The 19,933-nt window shown below is 44.2% G+C and overlaps 1 protein-coding gene across 5 annotated transcripts in view; it reads left to right on the plus strand.

Annotated features, from left to right (window-relative positions):
- The window catches only part of LOC133062507 (uncharacterized), a 267,806-nt gene that overhangs the window by 116,507 nt on the left and 131,366 nt on the right, over nt 1-19,933 (plus strand). For 4 of the 5 annotated variants that reach the window (XR_009694183.1, XR_009694182.1, XR_009694185.1 and 1 more), the window contains 2 exons: nt 9,291-9,381; nt 11,433-11,548. Coding sequence is in view for 1 of the 5 variants with exons in the window: in XM_061151607.1 (XP_061007590.1) it covers nt 9,291-9,381; nt 11,433-11,548 (207 nt within the window). In the remaining 4 variants the exon portion in view is untranslated. The remainder of the gene's footprint in view (nt 1-9,290; nt 9,382-11,432; nt 11,549-19,933) is intronic. The other variant, XR_009694184.1, reaches the window with a different exon arrangement.

Below are 19,933 nucleotides of genomic sequence, written 5' to 3' on the forward strand. Positions count from 1 at the left end.
TCTCCTTAACTTGCTTCTGCTTTCCTTTAACTTTCTTGAGCTTGTATAGTTATAATATTGTCTTAATGTTTTTGTTTGCTGTTTCTATCATATATGACACTTCTGGGTCTTTTTTTTTTTTTTTTTTTTCATTCTCATTATGGGCTTTATTTTAACTTTTTTGCATTACTAGTCCTCTTTTTATTGGATTCCAGATATTGTGAATAATCTTCAGTGCTGAAATTTTTTGCACTCCTATAAATGTTGTTGGTCTTTGTTGTTCTGGGATACTGTTAAGGTCCTTGGGATTAATTTGATATTTCTGAGCTGTGTTTTTCAGTTTTGCTAGGGTGACTCCAGAACAACTGTTAGTGTCAGCCAGGGGTTGGCAAACTGTGGCTCATAGGCCAGCTGCTCTTTTGGGAAATAAAATTCTTTGGGAACACAGCCACACCCATTTGTTGACATATTATCTGTAGCATGTTTTATGTTGACATATTTTATGCTCCAGCAGCAGAACTGGGTGGTTGTGGGAGAGGATGTATGGCCCATAGCTTAAACTATTTAGTATCCGATCCTTTAAGAAGTTTACCAACATCTTGTTGAAGCTCGTTGGGGCTCAGTATTGAAGCAGTACCCTCCTGAGGACATACCTGATGCTCTTGGTATTAGGAGTTCTTTCCATTCTTGTCATTTGTAACATGAACTTCTCCTGGCCCAGTCTGGGCCTCTGGGGGTTGTTCCACCTGCTTCATTAGCCCTTCCTGCACTACAGCCTGGAAATGCTCTCCAGACAGTGAGTGGGACACCCTTAGGATTAACTCTCTTTGTTTCCCTTTTCTCAGGGGATCATTATTTTGTGCTTTTTGTTGTTTAGTGCCTGAAAACTTTCTCATAAATTTTGTGTGTTTTTCTGGTGATTGAAAGTAGAGTAAGTCGATCTCTGTTGCCCCATGGTGGCTGAAAGTCGACATCCCTCAACTTTCTCTTTTTAACTTTTTTTGCCTGATTGGAAGAGTAATGTGTTTCTACTGATTTCTCTACAGTATTGGACCAGATTTGCCACTGCTGATTTATAATTTATAATTATTCAACTTTCACAGAAGCATCTCCCCATCTGTAATCTATTTTTCCTCCTCTTTGCCTCTTCTGTCTGCATTAAATGTTAGGATAGCTGATACTGCTAACCCTGGTCTGCCCACCTTCCTTCATTCTCCAATAGCTTCAAATGCCATCTGTATGGGGATGTAATAAATGCTTAGGAATTTAAAATACTACACAACTTGAAGATATCTAGTCCTGGAATGGAATGTTGGTTCTTATGATGTGGACAAAGTCAGGTTCTCTAGGAGTTATTAAGAATAATGTCTATTATTTTTTTGGTGACCTTAAAATATACTTGGTGATGCACTAAGTATTTTGTTCATATCGTCTCCAGTCTTTCAGTTCAGTCAGTTCAGTCACTCAGTCATTTCCAACTCTTTGCGACCCCGTGGACTGCAGCACGCCAGGCTTCCCTGTATATTACCAACTCCCAGAGCTTACTCAAACTCATGTCCATCAAGTCGGTGATGCCATCCAACCATCTCATCCTCTTTCGTCCCCTTCTCCTCGTGCCTTCAGTCTTTTCCAGCATCAGGGTCTTTTCCAGTGAGTCAGTTTTTCGCATCAGGTGGCCAAGTATTGGAGTTTCAGCTTCAACATCAGTCCTTCCAGTGAATATTCAGGACTGATTTCCTTTAAGATGGACTGGTTGGATCTCCTTGCAGTCCAAGGGACTCTCAAGAGTCTTCTCCAACACCACAGTTCAAAAGCATCAATTCTTTGGCGCTCAGCTTTCTTTATGGTCCAACTCTCACATCCATACATGACCACTGGGAAAACCATGGCTTTGACTAGATGGACCTTTGTTGGCAAAGTAATGTCTCTGGTTTTTTGTATGCTGTCTCGGTTGGTCATAGCTTTTCTTCCAAGGAGCAAGCATTTTAATTTCATGGCTGTAGTCACCATCTGCAGTGATTTTGGAGCCCCCCAAAATAAAGTCTGCCACTGTTTTCATTGTTTCCCCATCTATTCCCCATCTATTTGAAGTGATGGGACCAGATGCCATGATCTTAGTTTTCTGAAAGTGAGTTTTAAGCCAGAATTTTCACTCTCCTCTTTCATTTTCATCAAGAGACTCTTTAGTTCTTCACTTTCTCCATAAGGGTGGTGTTATCTACATATCCGAGGTTATTGATACTTCTCCCAGCAATCTTGATTTCAGCTTGTGCTTCATCCATCCTGGAATTTCACATGATGTACTCTGCATATAAGTAGTCCTTCACTGGAGACTGCATACCTCCAGTCTTTTTCACAATAGTTCTATGAGGTAGATACTTTTGTTATACCCATTTATAAATGTGGAAACCAAGGTTCCAAGAAGTTAAATCATTTTTCATGGGTGCACAAGCCAGAATGTGAACCCACATCTGTCTAACCAGACCTAGAGTAGGTCAGGAATGAATTTAATGCCTGCTCTTGGCTGCAAAGGCGCCAGTCTCTGTTGTCTTGCTCGTCTGGTAATTCTGTGAATAGCCAGGTATCCTTTAGTAATTCCCTTATCTATTTGAATTAGGCAGAGTTGCTTTCTTGTCTCTGCAGCTGAGAGCGCTGATTGATAACATGCACTGTCCGGATGTTGTGGGCACTCCAAACTTAATGGTGTCCAAAACAGAACTCATTCCCTTCCCTCAGAGACCTATAGCATTTCACTCTGAATCTCAAGTACAGCTCCTCAGTACATGCTGGATTTATGACATTAGAAACCATAGTCACCTTTAACTCCTTCTTCCTAAGCCCCAGGCCCCTCAGTATTTACCAGGGAAGGTCTACCTCCTCTGACTTTTTCTCTGTTTTTACTGTCTCTGTCTTCACCCAGATCTTGTCGGCCACCTCTTGCCTTGATCATGGCACAGCCTCAGATCTGATCTTTCTGCCGTTCTCAGGGCAGGAAGAAGAGAACGTTCAGCATGGCTTGCAAGGGCAGAAAATGAGGACAAAATACAAGAGAGGGTGAGGATGAAGGTGGTTTCAAACCTGAGAAATTCATGCCTGGAGTGGAAGAGAAAACAAACAAACTTACTTTTAAGGGTTTGAAAGGAGACAAAGTAAAACAATTGATTCTTATTATTCACAGATATGGTAGTTTCAGTTTCACCTACTAACTAAAATTTGCAACCCCAAATCAATGCTGGTGATGCTTTTGTGGTTATTTGGGACGTGCTCAGAGTGGAGAACAGAGAGTCCCTTGACGTGAACGTTCCCAGTGGAGGTGGAACAAGATGACGCTTTGCCTTCTTTGCAGCTCTTGTGCGGTAAACATGTCCTTTTCACATTCTGTTTTGTGCCACATTTTTCACATCTTTGGTGTTTTTTTCTTGGTGATTATGCTGTGTAAAATAGACCCCCAGGACACTGTGGAAGTGCCAGCTAGTGTTGCTAAGCGCAAGAAGACTGCAGTATGCCTTATGGAAAAGATAGGAATGTCAGATAAACTTCCTTCAGGCATGAGTTACAGTGCTGTTGGCCATGAGTTCAGTGTTAATCAGTTGTACATATTAAATCAGGTTTTAAACAGAAGCACACATAAAACAAAGAACATATTGATCAGTTGATGAAATGTGATGAGAGGCTCACAGGAACCTAACCATCTCTTTCCCTTAGGAGCCATGCCTTACTTTCCTTAATTCAACGTTCACAGTCACTGTCTGGAACAGAACTCCTCTAAATAAAAAGAACCAACCGCATTCTGGTGCTCACATTCAGCCTCTTTTGATTCTTAATAGTGCTTGATATGGAAAATGGGAAGTGGCTCATTACATCCCCAGGTTTACCCTCTGGGAAGTGATTATATCAGCCTGGATTCAACCAGAGAAGCATAAACCAGTAGGAGATGTCTATTCTAATAGATATATTACAAGGCTTATGTAATTGTGCAGGTTGGCTGTGTGAGTCCCAAATCTTGTAGAGAAAACCATCAAGAAGGCAAGAAGCCCCAAATCTTGTAGGGAAAGTCATCAAGAAGGCAAGATGAGAAGCCAGCTGGACCCCCATGGGCAGGATGGAAAGGGAAAATCCAGCAAAGCAGCTGTAGATCCAGCTGCTGTTGAAGTCTTTTTCTCCACAAAAAGCTTAGTCCCTTTTAAAGGATCACCTGATTAGGCTGGACCCTTTGAGGATAATCATCCCTCCTTGATGTCAACTGAATGGAGCCTTTGATCACATCTGTAAAATGCCTTCACAAAAATTACCTACCTTAGTGACTGAATTGTTGGGGGGGGGGTGTGTGCGCACCACAAACTGGCTTTTGCACTTTTCTGTCCTTGTCATCGAGTCTAACCAAGTTAACACCTCTAAAGACCGTCACAGCGATGCATCAAATGTAGATTTTGATGCAGCTGATTTTTCAGAGTTGGGATGATGGGTTCTGTGCGAGTGAAGTTACCTGACTTCACTTGGCTACCTTCAGACCAATCTGAGTTTTGTTCACCCCCTGCCCCTCTCCCAAGACCAGGCACCATTCTAAGTGTTTTCCATAGAGAAAGGTATGTACTTGGACAACATTCTCGTTTTACATGTGGGGACACTTGAGCACAGAAGTTAGTCAGCTAACTTCAACTAACTTCAGTTAGTTGATGGAACCGGGATCTGACTCCAGGCAGCACAGAGCCGGAGCCTGTGCTCTGCTCCTTCATGCTGGCCTGAGTCCCACTGTGGCATCGCGACAAGCCATTTCTGTTCTAGACTCCAACATGTTTGGGAGGGCAGGGTCTCTACGGGAGCACATGGGAACCTATGGGCCTTGGTGGTCTGATAGCACGGGGGGAGTGCTTGCTTGTCAGGGACATTAGTGTCCCATGAAAGGGCTGGGCTATTAAACTCTACTTCCAGAACTCTGGTCTCTCTGACTTTTGAAGCATGTGCCACCCAGAGTCCCTTGAACCATCTCAGCCTCTGTTTTGCAGAATGTCCATTTGCTCCACACCCTGGTCTTATTCCACAGTCATCATCCCAGATATTTCCTGAGACTTCAACTCAATCTCCTGGCTAGGGTTAGAACCTCCACAAAACTTTCCTGTGGGACTCTGGCTGCTGAGGCACCCAAGCAGCCAGTGCGGAGTCCTTTATTTATGTGCCAGAAACAGCTTGCTGGGTTCTAGGGATGCAGCCATGAATAAAACAGACAAGCCCTAAGAACTGTCAAAGCCATTACACCCCCAGGTCCCAGAGAAAAGGCCTGGGGAGTAGGACTGCCTATCCAACAGGAAAAGTGGACACACTAGGCCTTGCATACTGCCTTTCTTCCTCATTCAGCAGATATTTGCAACTTCTTGTGATTCTCTTTTATAAGGTGAACAATTAAAACAATTTTACATTGTTAAGAGTCCCTCTTCATCCTCCATGTCCCTGTCCCCCGCCACCACCCCAAGGATGATGACTCTATCCATTTAATGCCTATCTTGCCAGATCTTTCATGTGTTTATAAACAAATATGAATATATTGTATTTGAAAATGTTTATAATTGCACACAGTAGTCATTCCATAAATGCTTATTGGTGAATGAATGGGTCAGTTTTCACATGTGTTTCTCCCAGTTTCCTTGCTGCAATCCCTGACTTTTTTTATCATCTCCAGTCAGATGAGGAGGGTAAGGGCCCTGGATTCCTGGTTTTTCTTGTGAACCACAGTGACTGGATATGTTAATTAGCTCAGGCTGCCATATTTAAATATCATAGGCTGAGTGACTTAAAACAAAAAAAATTTATTTCTCACATCTCTGAATGCTAGGAAGTCCAAGATCAAGGTGCCAGCATGGTTGGTTTCCAGTGAGAACTCTTCCTGGCTTATAGATGGCTACCTTCTGGTTATATCCTCACATGGCTGGGGGAGACAGAGAGATTGAGAGATTCTCTTCCTCTTCTTAGAAGGCTGCAGTCCTATTGGATTAGGGCCCCAACCTGTGGTTTCATTTAACCTTCCTTACCTTCTAAGGATCTTATCTTCAGATACAATCACATCGGGCTTTAGGGTTTCAGTATAAGGATTTAAGGGTGCCACGCATCAGTCCAGAGTGCTGTCTGTCATGTCTGCATCTGTGTCAGGGCCACCAAATACAGAGCTGGGCTGCTCCTGGGCAGTGCCCTGGTTCATACTCTGCCTGCAGTGGGCATGCTCTTGGATGTTTGTGGAAGCATGCATTTCTTAGGATAGAACAACTTGCCTGGGACCTTTGGAAAGCCGAGGGCCTCCCAGTGGCCTCCTTCCCTAGCATTCCATGTGAATTAGTGGAAATTTCAACCACCACTTCGTGAATGATTCCAGATGTGCAGGCTTGGGGAGAGGGAGGCAGCTGGAAAGCCAAGCTTGAATTAAAAGTTCAATTAAGCTTGGGTTGGTACACAACTACTATCTCCTTAGGATCCAAGAAGGGGAGGCAGGAGCATCATGAGATGCCTTGGGCCTTTTGAAAATAGGGGCTTGCCCCACGCCTTGATGAAGCAAGTGTCATGCGAAAGCCAAGTAATTAACTTAGTCCCTTGGCTCAGATCTCGGTCGGTTGTAAAGGCTCAGAAGGACAAAGACAGGCAAGAGAAGGAAATAGAGAGTCCACACAGAGTTGCAAAGAAGAGAGATGAGTTCACTGGGAGACTGAGGGCTAATTAGTTTTCGGAAGGCAATTTCAAAGGAGAAACTGTCGAGTCCTCACAGAGATCCTGTCATGGGGACTGTGAGTCACTGGGGATGGCTCTGAGACCCATTTCTGTAGTGGTTCAGATGCTAGGATGAAAGACGGTGAATGCAGGGTTTTAGGGGGATGGAGTGCATAACATTTGTGGAAGAATATTGGGGGGAAATGAGCTGCTGGCTTGATGTGGCAAGAATTCTTGTAAGGCAAGCCAAACACAAAGACTGTATATTATTCAGAAATGTCTGCTTGATGTGGCTGAAACATGTGGTAAATGAGACTGAAAGTTAGATCAGCAAAAACCAAACCGTTGATCAAGTAATAGGACTATGAAGCTGGTAACCTGCTATCTGGGTGGGTCAATTTATATCAGTCTTGAACTTGGACTTGGGGATGGTTGTTCAGCATGGGGCATCCCTTCTGGGTACCTGAAGTGGGGAGAACCATCATGCATCATCAGGTAGTACAGAAAGATCTTACCAGGATGGTTAAGATCAAACAAACTCTAGCACTTCCTATGGGCAAGTCATCATCTCTGTAAGCCTCAGTTCCCTCACTAGTACAAATGGGTAAAAATGGTACCTATCTATTAGGACTGTCAAGAGGACTAAACTAGGAAATACCTGGTAAATGCTTACCAAGTGTTCGCTATAATATCTCAGTTAAGCAGTACAATTTCACTTTGTGTCCTTGTGATAAAGAAGAACATTTTTACTTCACTTTCTTAACTCACAAAGAATAGGCACGTGGAGAAGGAAATAAACAGAGCACAGGTGCAATCAAATGGGTTTTAGCCAAAGTCAAGCCAACGGGAGCAGAGGAGAGGGCTCAAGCTATGGTTGAGTGTTTATCAATAGGAAGAGGGAATTGGGTAACACAGGAATGGGAGGATTGAAAAGAAGAGAAAGGAGAAAAAGGAGGGAATTTTATCCCTGTTACCTGGGCTGTCAGCGGCCTGGATAGAGCTCTGTACAGTGTGCCCTGTTAGATATGGGGTTACCTGGGGATAGATGGGCTGGTCCTGTCACATGTCCTCACGGCCCACCTTGTCAGGATCAGTGGAGTGAGTGTAGCGATGACAGAAGAATGAAGTCCTGCACATGGGCAGGAGCATTAGTTTAGCAGAGGCCTGCTTCTACCTGAGCGAAGGCCCATGCCCTCAGGGACTCCATGTATCCAGGACAGAATTGAGCGCCCGCTTCTATACTGCATTTCTCCAGGTGCTCTAGAAGCATGCAGCCTGAGTTCCGTTTTTCAGTCCAAGTTTGGAAGAAAGTGCTTGGAGAGAACATTCAGGAGTCTTTGATGAAATTCGGGGCACAAGGAGATGAACCCCAAATGGGGGACCAGTGGGACTGAAAAAGAGAGGCCAGATGCGGGAGCCAGTGTTGGCAGTGATCAGCAGGACTCAGTGAGAATATGGGAGAAAGGGGAAGAAGTCCAGGGGTCTGCCTTGGGTGACCAGAACATCCTTTTAGCAGAGCTGGGGACACTGGAGAAACTTGGACCACTGGTCTTCATATTTTAGGGTGTTTGAGTCACTTGTAGGGCTTAATACTACAGATTTCTAGCCCCATCCCAGACCTACTGAGTCTGGATTTTTACAGTGGGCCTGGAATCTGCCTTTTTAGCAAGTACCCCAGGGGATTCTGATGTAGGTGGTCTGCACCTCTTGCGTGCATACTCAGTTGTGTCTGACTCTCTAGGACCCCCTGGACTGTAGTCCGCCAGGCTCCTGTGTCCATGGGATTTCCCAGACAGGAATACTAGACTGAGTTGCTGTTTCTTCCTCCAGGCTATCCCCGATGCAGGGATTGAACTCATGTCTCCTCAATTGGCAGGTGGATTCTTTACCACTGAGCCACCTGGGAAGCCCAGTTTGCATATCACGCCTTGAGAAATGCTGAATTAGAGAAGATAAACATCTTAGCCTAGCCCTGTTGAAAGCAGTCTTGAGTTAGGGGCAGAGGCACTTAGGCTGTATCAGAGAGAGCAACTCCCAAGAGTGAGAGGAGAAGTGGCGAAGATGCAGTAGGACACATGGAATTTTCACTATTTCGGAGTAAGCCATGGAGAATCAAGCAGGTGACTCAGCATGGAGGCTGCTGCAGGCAGCTTTTGGGAGGAATGGCACCTCAGCGTAGTTGCAGGGCAGTGGGTATTGGGGAGACTGTCTGTCTCCCCACCCTGCCTGACCTCTGTTTCCCACTGGTGAGTCACCCCACTGGAGCTCAACCCCCTGCCTTTCAGGATGTGTCTTCTGTCCTCTTGGTGGCCTCACGAAGTCAGATCCCATACCCTTGGGATCCAGGGTGGGTGGGGTGCTGGCCTAGAGAGAAAGGAAGAAAGAAGCAGCGAGAAGAGGCCCAGCTTTGTCCCCTAATAGAGGAAGGAAGTCAGGTTGGAAAAGGTAGATTGTCAGTTCCTGTAATGAATTCAAGTTTTGAAGCTGAATAGTAAGAAAAAAGATTTCTAGGGAAATGATCTAAATGGAATTACATTATCAGTGATAATAAGAAAGGAAGAATTTGTATCCATAGCAAATGTCTTTAAATTTTTCTTTAATTTTATTTCTTGCCCCAGAAAAGCTTCCGGTAAAAGAGGACACTGGCAGTCAAATAACATGTGTGAACAGTGACCAGTTTTGGCAAAAGGGAGGCAACAGAAATTCAAGGTATCACCTGTTTATTTTATATCTTGAATTAACTTCCTCCCTTCTTAGCCCAAAGTTCTAGTAAAAGGTTCCACTTGGAGTAAAGAGCAAATGAATTTGTGACTCTCATTAGAAATTCCACAGTCTTTTTTTTTTTCCCTCTGAAGATCTGTAAGTTCCTAAGATGCTCTGAAAGGAATATAAAAATAATAGTTATAATTCTTAAGGGCTGCCAATAGCATACCAGGTTCCAGAGAGTAGTAACCTCACTTAATGTTTACGTGAAGCTTTCCATCTGTGTGTTACCAGAACTCGGTAACATTACACACTGGCAGATGCATTAATCTGTTATAGAAACAGGGGGAAGTTAGTCCCAGGAAGTTTAAGTGACTGATCATGTTGTATAAGGAGCTGACAATGAATAGATGCTTAGATTTATCTTCTGCTATTATCATATTTATCATCCTGAATAAAAATATTTCAGATGGCTTTGAGATAAGATCCTAGGAAGAAATACCTCTTGACAGATGTTGATAACTCAGTTGTGAGAAGTTGATTTTAGTTTGTACGTGTGTGTTTTCTGGGGGCAGAGGATAGAAATTTGCAACTGTTTTGTAAATTTATCTTGTTGAAGTGTAGTTGATTTACAGTGTTGTGTTCATTTCTGCTGTACAGGAAGGCGATTCAGTTACACACACACACACACATACTTTCTTTTTCTTTTCCATTATGGTTTCTTCAGGATATTAAATATAATTCCCTGTGCAATACAGTAGGACCTTGTTGTTTATCCATTTTCTCTGTATACGGTAGTTTGCATCTGCTGATCCTAAACACTCAATTCATCCCACTCTCTCCTCCTCCCTTTTGACAGCCACAAGTCTGTTCTCTATAAGTCTGTTTTGTAGATAGGTTCATGTGTGTCATATTTTAGTTTCCATATACAAATGATATCATATGGTATTTGTCTGTCTTTCTCTGACTTCACTTAGTATGATAATTTCTGGGTCCATCCATGTTGCTGCAAATGGCATGATTATATTCTTTTTTTTATGACTGGATAATATTCCATTGTATATATGTACAATTTTTTATCCATTCATGTGTCAGTGGACATTTAGGTTATTTCCATGCCTTGGCTATTGTGAAGAGCACTTGCAACTATAAGGCAATTGCTGTGCTTGTTAGTAGAGGTAAAGAATGGGTGAGGATTGGTATATAACTCATGATTTGAGGTAGAAGTTAAAGTATAGACAAGTGCATAAAGGGTGGATTATTACGTGCCTATAGGTAAGGTCATTACTTTCAATTAAGAAGTAAAGGTTTTGAGAAACTAAAAGGGCAAAATGGGGAATAGAAAGAAATGCCAGGCTGATGTCATGTAAAGAAAGAGAAAAGGATGGAGAAAGAGATTATGGTAGGAACTAAAAGTAATCAACTAAAGCATATGTTGCAAGAGATATTGGCCTTACAGAAAGAAGACTCATGAGCTGCATGTTTTAAGGAGTGGTTATTGGAAACTGGGTCTATAACGCTCATTCAGTGTTTTACTGAGCGACGGTACATATACAGCACTGAGACAGTAGTGAGAAGAGTTTGTCTCTTGCTTCCTGGGTCACGTCTTTCCTCTCTGTACCATCAGGTACTACATACCTATTTAGAAAAAGACAGAAGAGATGGCTTAAAAGGATGCTTTGTTCTCAAGGTCTCTTCTAAAATCAGGGCACCAAGATCCATGCATTTCCACTGAGGCTATAGCAAGTATATTTTTGGTGGACTGGATCCCTGTAGGATTGGATGGTGGTGGTGGTGGTGGTTCTTTTAATGTCTTGCCTCCCAATCTTATTTCTACCAGATAGGTCATTTATTTTTTATTTTTGCAAGTTGATAGGAAGCCTAACCAAAGCCAGCTTAACCGTGAAAGTAATTTATTGGCTCCCAGTACCAAAAAGTTGTGAGAGTGGATTCGTTTAGGAATGGCTGTACCTAGAACCTCAGGTGCTATCATAGTGTTCTGAGTTCTGTCTTTCTTTCTCTTTGTTCTGCTTCCTATGGTTTGTTTCCATTTTCAGAGCTGCTCTTCCCTGTGGCCACAAGGTGACTACCACAGCTTCACACTCATCGCATATCCACCTCCAGTTTGGCTGTGGAGTATGTCTACCCAAGCAGGAACTCCTACGCACATCCTGTAAGTCATACCGATTGTACTGGTTTGGGTCAGATGCCCATCCTTGAGTCAAACGCTGCGACTGGAGGGATCACACTGTGCTGATTGGTCGGGACTGGGCCATGTGTTCCTTATGTCATATGGGGCGCTTGGGACAGCATAACCAGGAGATGACAGAATGGATTCTGGTGAGCAAAAATTAATACTTCTCTACCCCAGGCTCAGTAAAACCTAGGGAGAGACCTGAGGTTCTGATCCAAAAAAATAGGAAGAGGTCAGAGGGGCAAGAAGGACTTCCAGTGCAGAAGCAGCTCCGGGATGGAATGACGTGTCAAGGGTGGCAGTCACCATCCACTCAGCATGCTGTGTATTCCATGGACTGACCAGGGATTCTGTGTAGCCCTGGTACAGTTTCAGGACATTCAAGGGCAGTGTGTGTGTTGGGGGGTGGGGATCCTCCACTTCCTGTTTAGGATTACACTCTTCACCCTCCCCTCCCACGCAGGCCATATGTTCATTCTAAGCCTCAGCATCCAGCCAGAAAAGCCCTTTGTGTTTTCTTGGCAAAACTAGGGCCCAGTAATTAAAGTCCATATGCAAAACTGCTCCCCCCAGCCCACACTGAGGGCTTTTAATTAGTATGTAATTGGTCAGAGAGGTACTATCAAATCACTCCCAGTCTGGCCGGCTGAAAATGCGGTATTTGAAAAGTCCCAGACCAGAGAAGGATAATAAATGCTTTAAGTCCCATCTGTTGGAATGATTTGTTTAAGGTAGAAATTTCTGTTCTGTTACTATTTTTAACAATTCTGCTTACAATGTTTCTCCAAACCCTGTAATGACTACCAGAGTATTCATAGGAGGTAGGATGGTGAGTATGTGAACTAGGAGAAGGCTTATTAGCAGACCTATGTTTCTCCCTTCAAAGAAATTCATAGAATTCAGTGGGAATGGGGAGGCAAAGAGGTGAGCTGGGCATTCGGTTTGAGTAGCTGGGCAGGAACTTCATGGTCATGTCCACTCACACAGAAACCGTCAGGGAGATCAGCCCATTAGCTGTGTGGTCTTTGAAGGGCACCGTGTACCCCAGAGCACCACGTGAGTGAGTCTGTCTCCATGGGAGGAAGGACTTGGAATTCACCATGGTGGACAGGGGTCATCAACTGTGGAGAAGCCAAGGAAACGAGGAGGAGGGAGGCAGAGATCTCCTTGCCCTGTGGAAGCCATGCAGAGTAGAGTGAAGCAATAATGCAGTAATAATGATGATAACAAGTATTATTGTAGTAGCAGTAGGGTAGACAGTGTGTGCTCATGCTCGCTATGCGCTTGGCCCTGCGCTCAGCATCTTTGGATTGTAATCTTCGCACTGTCTATGATGTTGCTCCCATAGCGTCCCTGTTTCCTAGATGAGGAATCTTAAGACTCTGATGACTTACTTGAGGTCACCAGCTAGTAAGTAGCAGAGCTGGGATTTGAACCCCAGTGGTATGACTCCAGATTCTGGGCTGTCAACCACCAGGCTTGCTCCCTCCTACCCTTCATCACCAAGGGCCTGGATTTGCTTGAAGAACATGTCCTGAAAGAAGGAATGTTGGACACGATCTGTCTCAGCTCCTGTGTTTTCCCACCAGGCTCTCCAGTGTGGAGGTGAGGAGAAATGTTGATACCCACTGGTACCACACCCATAGGAGTGAGTGAGAACCTGTGTGGAAGGGGTAGAAGGAAGAGTCTGGAGTGTTTCGGCCCCTGGAAGGCCCACCTAACCTCAGAAGGGCCTCTCTGTTCCTTCATGTGGCTGGAACCCTAAGGGTCCAGGCACTGTCCCTGCAAGAGACTTTGTTTCCTGTGTTGTCACTCTGCTACTTGGGGGCTCGGAGACAGCTCTGCTCCTGCCCCGTTGGCTCGTTGAGATGGAAGTCAACTGAACTTGTGCCCAGTCATTTGGCTTGAGGCCTGTGCTCACTGGGAGAAGGCCTGGCTGTCTTCTTGTTCTTTTATCTCCCTGCCCTTTCGTTCTTTCTTGGTCCTTCCCTCCAGTGCATTCACTCCCTCTCCCTTGGCCAGAGGGAATCTGGGGAGGTGGCCTGGGTTTACTCCACTCTGAGCATGGGGTCCATCACCCCATTCCCCGCTTGCTTTCTGCCTCATGTGTCATGGTAGTGGCTGGCTCTTGTCAGAGGCAAGAACTGGACCTGCGGTGAATGTTCAGGGTGGTCCCTCATGCTCAGCTTGCTCTAGTTGGGAGTGCATAGCCCAGCTGTTCTTGCTGGAGTTCTGCTCAGAGCCCAAGGCCAATCCCAGCCAGTAATAAAGTGTTGCTTGGCCTTGCTTTGTTCTCTGTGTGCCCCTTTCCCCCCAGGAGACTTGTGGGGACAGTGGCTGGTTTGTGGCAGGGCTTGGGTTTTTCTGTGTCCCTGCCAATCCCATCATGATGCCGTGTTACTCTCACTCCTTCAGACTCCATGTGCACACACCCTGTACTTGCCCATGGGCGCTGGACAGACAGTTGCCAACTAAGATGGGTCAGTTTGGGTGAATGGGGTCTGGATTGAAGGAGACGGGAAGAGTTTGTGCTTGCATCATGGTGCCCTGAACAGAATGCAAGAGATGAAAGCATTTGCATAAAGTAGCATAGAACCAGACAACAGGGAAAAGCAAGGAGGGTGGGAAGGGGCAGTTGTAGGAATTGACAAGAAAGCAAAGTTAGAAAGTCTGGCTTCTAGATGGAAGTCCTTTGAAGAGAAAACTAGTGATTGTTTAAAATACCATATTTAACATAAATTAGAGGGGATTAAGGCCAGAATCTAGAGTAGATGTTATTTGTCTCACACTTATATCCTTGCTTTTAGAATGCCTTCTCCTTGAAAACTAACAGTATTCCAGGTTTGGGTTGTGATGCTGTATGAGTGGATCTTAGATTAGAATATTTATTTACTAGCCACTCTATAAGAGCTATTTATAGTATCTTTCCTTTCTGTAACATCTAAAACAAAGGTTGGTTTAAAAAAAACAAATCTTTGTAGCATTCCCAGTAGAACTAAGGGCCTGACACTGCATGTGGTTTGGTTTATAATCTAGGGATGGTTCCAGCATTCAAAGATGCAAAGTGGGTTTCTTTGTGGCTTGTCTGCACCTGCCGGAGATCTGGTGCACCGATTAAAGTTACAAGGCAGCTATTAGCCACCAACTGACACCAAGATTATAGGTTAAAGTTTGAATTGGTTTAAACGGTGTCATGTGTCCACCAGGACAGAGAGTAAGGTGGGGGACATGTGTTTGACAAATGCTAGGGAGCCATTCCAGTCAGGGGAAGGAAGTCTTCTTTTTAACAACAGTTAAACCCAGGAGAAGTGGAGTTTTGGGGTAGGTTTGTTGGAAGAGCTTTGAATCTAGAGTCAGGAAGACCTAAGTTCTGAGTCCTGTCAGTGTGACTCATGTTAGCCTCTGTCTGTCTTCTTGAAAATGGGAATGATAATCCCTGATTTCTAAAAAGAATTCAGTGAATTGGAAATCGCATCATTCTTGCTGGCATTAATGCAACAAAGTTACACTGAGCTGCATCAGTAGAAAATGAGCAATGGGACTTCTTGGCGGTCCAGTGGTTAAGACCCTTGCATGTCTAGCACTTCCACTGCAGGGAATGCAGGTTTGATCCCTGCTCCAGAAACTAAGATCCCACATGCCATGTAGCATGGCCACAAATTTTTTTAAAAAAGAAAATGAGCAGCAGCAGCAGCATTGAAAGGAGGAGCATGTTGTAGAAGCAGCCAGCCTGCTGGATTGAGGTGTGGTGTGATGGAGAGAAAGGAGTCCTCCAGCCCTGGATTCAAGTCCTAGCTCTGGAACTTACTAGCTGTTTGACATTGGGCAACCTCTCTGAGCCATGGTGTCCTCATCTGGACGCTAGGGATAACACTGACAGCGACCTCACGGGGCTGTTGTGAGGAGTATATGACATGCTCCAGGTCAGTGCTAGGCTCATGGACCCAGGAAATGCTCATAAATTCAGTCACCTTCACTGTTAGTCACCTTGCTCCATCAAGAAACACTTCTCCCTCTTGCATTGCCACTGTTTAATCTGAACTGGAATTTCTTAGTCTTCCTATAAGTTCAAGCATCCTCAGATGCTTCCCACAAGCATTTCTCAAGACTTCAGTAACTGCAGGTCCCCTGCCCACTTTTTACCACTTATGCATGCCTCCTCTCTTGTTATTTATTACTGTTTTCTTCAAGTCAACTTTTTAATCCTGAAATTCATTTAAGAGAAGCTTCACATCATGATGGTAAGTGAAAATCTGTGTAGATCTTAAAATAGAATGTTTATGACTCACCTAAATTTCTGTGTGCACTGTCAGACATGTACGTATCATACTTGGGTAAATACTGTTCTGATCCTTTGCTGTTCAAAGTGTGGTCCCTGGACCAGCAGCATCACTGTTCCCTGAGAGCTTGTTAGAAATGCAGAATCTCAGGCCTGACCCCAGACCTTCTGACTCAGAATTTACATTTTAAGAGGATCCTCAATTATTGATATACTTTGGAGGTCATTTATTCTTTTTTTTTAACTGAGGTGAAATTCACATAGATTCTTTTAATGTTTAAGAAACAGTGGTCTAGGGGATCTGAAGCTCCAGTACTTTGGCCACCTGATGCAAAGAACCAACTCGCTGGAAAAGACCCTGGGGTGCTGGGAAAGATTGAGGCCAGGAGGAGAAGTGGGTGGCAGAGGAAGAGATGGTTGGATGGCATCATTGACTCAATGAACATGAATTTGAGCAAACGTGGAGATAGTGAAGGGCAGGGAAGCCTCATGTGCTGCAGTCCGTGGGGTTGCAGTAGGCCACAAATTAGCCATTGAACAAGGGGATCTATAAAGTTCCTTCCAGCTCTGACAACTAATGCCACATATTGGTATTTCTCCCTCCTTCTGAGATTCAAGTCCATATTTCCAACCTAGGTGTTCTATTCTTGGCCTAAACCTTGGCCTCTCTAAAGTGCTACATGGCCTCTCCTGAGTGCTCCATTCCCCCAGACAGACCTTGTAACCATCTTTAATGCCTTCCTAACTCTGTCCTGCTTCAGTTCTGCAAAATAGACCCAACTCTATCTCCATCAAGATCTTCTTGATTCCTGTAGCTCCCCTAGCACTGCAGGCCCCTCATCTGAGTGCTGGCTGTTGCCTCCTCCCTGGGCTCTCTTTCCTCCAGGTTATCCTTGCAAGTTCCGTGTTCTTAAGGCACAAGTGTGATCTTATCACCCACTCTTCGGTCACCATGTATGTTTCCCTGTTACCTCCCATGAAGCAGCCAGACTCCTTGGTCTGTCTTTAAGGCTGTCCATATGTCACTGACATCAGCCTCTCACCTGTGTTATACTCTGAGCTGTAGACGAGTCGTACAAGTCATCATTTCATACAAAGCTTTCCCTGCCTCCGAGTCTTTCTCTTGTGTTCCCATTTCTGACATGCGCTTCTCTCCAGCTCATGATTTCATGTCTCCACCACTCAAAATTTTTCCAGTCCAAGACCCATGCTCACCTTTCACCTTCTTCCCTCCCGTGGCTTCCCAGCTCCATAGCTCTCCTTAGTTTCTACCGACTGTGATGTCCTCTGCCTTTTAGCATGGCTGTGTTAGCACTGATCTTAACTCTTCAAGCCTGTAGGGCAGGTATAACTCCCAGAGTCCCCATGTCAGTTTAACGCAACTCTCTTTAACTCACTTTCCATTCTGAGCTCCCCATCTGCTTGCACATAGACCATCTCCACTCTCCATTATACTACCCTTGGCCCCAGGCAGCATTCTGAATGCTAGAAGACTGGGGCCAAGACATCTGCGAGGTGGTATATTGAGTCCTCAGATGCCATCTGTCCAGCTGGCATCTACTGGAATGTGCATCATTCTGTTAAGTCTTCAGTCATTGGACACGTAGGTGGCTGCTGCCTTATCTCATATTTCCCTTTGCAAAGCCTCCTTAGGTCCTGCCGCTGTACTCTTTTTACTGCATCGATGTTTCTCTTGGACACCAGGGCCCTTCTTCTGCCCTGTACCATGCTTGAACAGTGCAACTCTACACAGCTGCCTGGCATTTTAGTGGCTCACGTAGCTCTGCCACCTAGCTGAGGTCTGGGTGCTTCCCCAAGCATGGATCAGCCCTGTGCTCAGAGCTTTCAAACCTATCTGGAATATTTGATGTTTCCTTCTTCCTTAGAGTTGATCCACTTTGAAAGGTTGGATTCAGGTGAAGCCTTATATTGTCATGTATTTTCCTCCAGAATGTTAATTACCAGAATCTGCTCCAACAGGGTGTAGATTCTGAAGCTCAAAAGAAATTTTTTCTCTCTGCTTTCTCATCCCCTGACTAGCCTGTCAGACTGATTAGGGCAAGGGCCATGGATACAAAGAAACCTGGGGGAAAATTCACCATTAATATTATCAAATATCCTGCTATATGATTTGTAAACTGCTTGGGGACTTGGGAACTCTGTTAACTCATCCTGATATGTCCCTTCAGTAACTGAAATAGTGCTTGCACAGAGGAGGTGCTAAATACACAGTTGTTAGGCAAGAGAATAAGTGATAGTTTGCTTTTTTTTTTTTTGATTCTGTGTTATTAGGATCGCATTCATGGTTTTTTTTTTATCTCATCGATACTAACAGATACCATCTCTCTTTATATGATGATAAAATAGGAAGAGGGAAAAGAGCCTAATGACTGGGCTACCTGGATAAAAGTCAACTAAGTAAATGAGAATAATGGTATCTGACAGTCATTTATTCATTCTGCCAGTTAGGTGAGGACTTTCTATGGGCCATTCAGTGTTGTGGGGGGCATTGGGAAATATTTGTGGGTGAGACATTACAGTCCCTAGTGAGATTGTAAGGAAATAATTAACATGTGTTCAGATAAACAGGATAACTTCAGAGGTAAGTGCAGCAGAGACAGTCATACACATAAATGTACAATTACAGAGAAGAGAAGGCACACAGAGAGACCTGGCAGGGATGTTTGTGTCAAGATCTGAAAAAGGGGTTGGAGTAAGTAGGCAAAGAAGTGAAAGTGAGGGAGGGGAGGTGGGGTGGGGCATTTTAGGCAGATGGAAGAGTATGTGCAATGGCCCTGTGGCAGAGAGAAGCATTGTATGGGTACTTAGTATATAGAGAATGAGGGGTGTGTAAACATGAGGAAGGAGGTGAACAGAGGCAAGTTCATCTTTTCATTTTCTCATCTATCAGGCAGGTATTTGTCAAATGCCTGCTATGTTCCAGGTGCACACTGAGGTGCAATAGTGAATAAGATGGACATGGTCCCTGCCCTTGTGGAGCTCAAAGCTAATCAGTAGAAGGAATACTTTTTATAATATTATGGCAAGCTAATGGATTGTTTAATTTCTGCCTGTTATTTATTTAGGAACTCTTATCTTGCTAAATGTAATTTCTTCCTTTTAAAAGAAATGACAGCATGTTCTTAGTGCATACTGTTCTGGAATAATGTATTCCTGATGAGAACATCACTTTTCAGTTAGCTAAGTCATGAAGTTGAGACCAAAAGGGCCAATATGAGTGTCGATTATAGTTAGTCTGCTGATCTTTACTCACAATCTTTGATAAGGTCATATGAAAACTCAGCATTTGCAAATACCAAAGTGAGGCTCTCTGAAGGAGATGGGTAAGATCTGAGCTTATTAGTTCCTGGAGCACCAGCTTCTGTGAACAGATACACACCAACGTTTCAGTGGCTTATTATGCACAAGTCTATTTTTTACCAGATGTCTCTGGTCAGCAGATGAAGCTCCTCTAAGCAGTACTTCAGGTTCCCAGGTTCCTTCCGTCTCGTGGTTTCACTGTCTTCAACATGTAGCTTCCAAGGTCACACAGAAGGGGATAGAACATGGTCAGTTACCCGTGGGAGGTTTTAATGGACTAGGCTTGAAATGGCATCCATCACTTCTGCCCTTTCTACTGGCCACAACTCAGTCACGTGGTCACACTGACTGCAAGGGAGATTGGGAAATGTAGTCCAGCTATGGGCCCCAGAGGAAATGAAAACTGTTTTAATGAATAATGAAACTGGTTTCTGCCACCATCTGCAATTTAATTAATCCTGGTGGTACCTTTTGTTCTTGGGTTCATTTTATTCCATGGCCTTTGTCTATTGCTTTAAGAAAGAAAAAGCTGAGGTTGGAAATATTTGACTTTTTGTATGTTGATACATGGTTTAAATAACGTTGTTGTTGTTCAGTCACTAAGTCATGTCTGACTCTTTGTGACCCCATGGACTACATAGCCCACCAGGCTCTTCTGTCCTCTACTATCTTCCAAAGTCTGACACCCCTGAAAAAGTTTCATTACTTTTACTTTCTTTTCTCTTTCCTCCCTCCCTCCCTTTTCTCCCTTCCTTTCTCCTTGT

Source organism: Dama dama, chromosome 9 (genome assembly GCF_033118175.1).
Source record: "Dama dama isolate Ldn47 chromosome 9, ASM3311817v1, whole genome shotgun sequence".
NCBI lineage: Eukaryota > Metazoa > Chordata > Mammalia > Artiodactyla > Cervidae > Dama > Dama dama.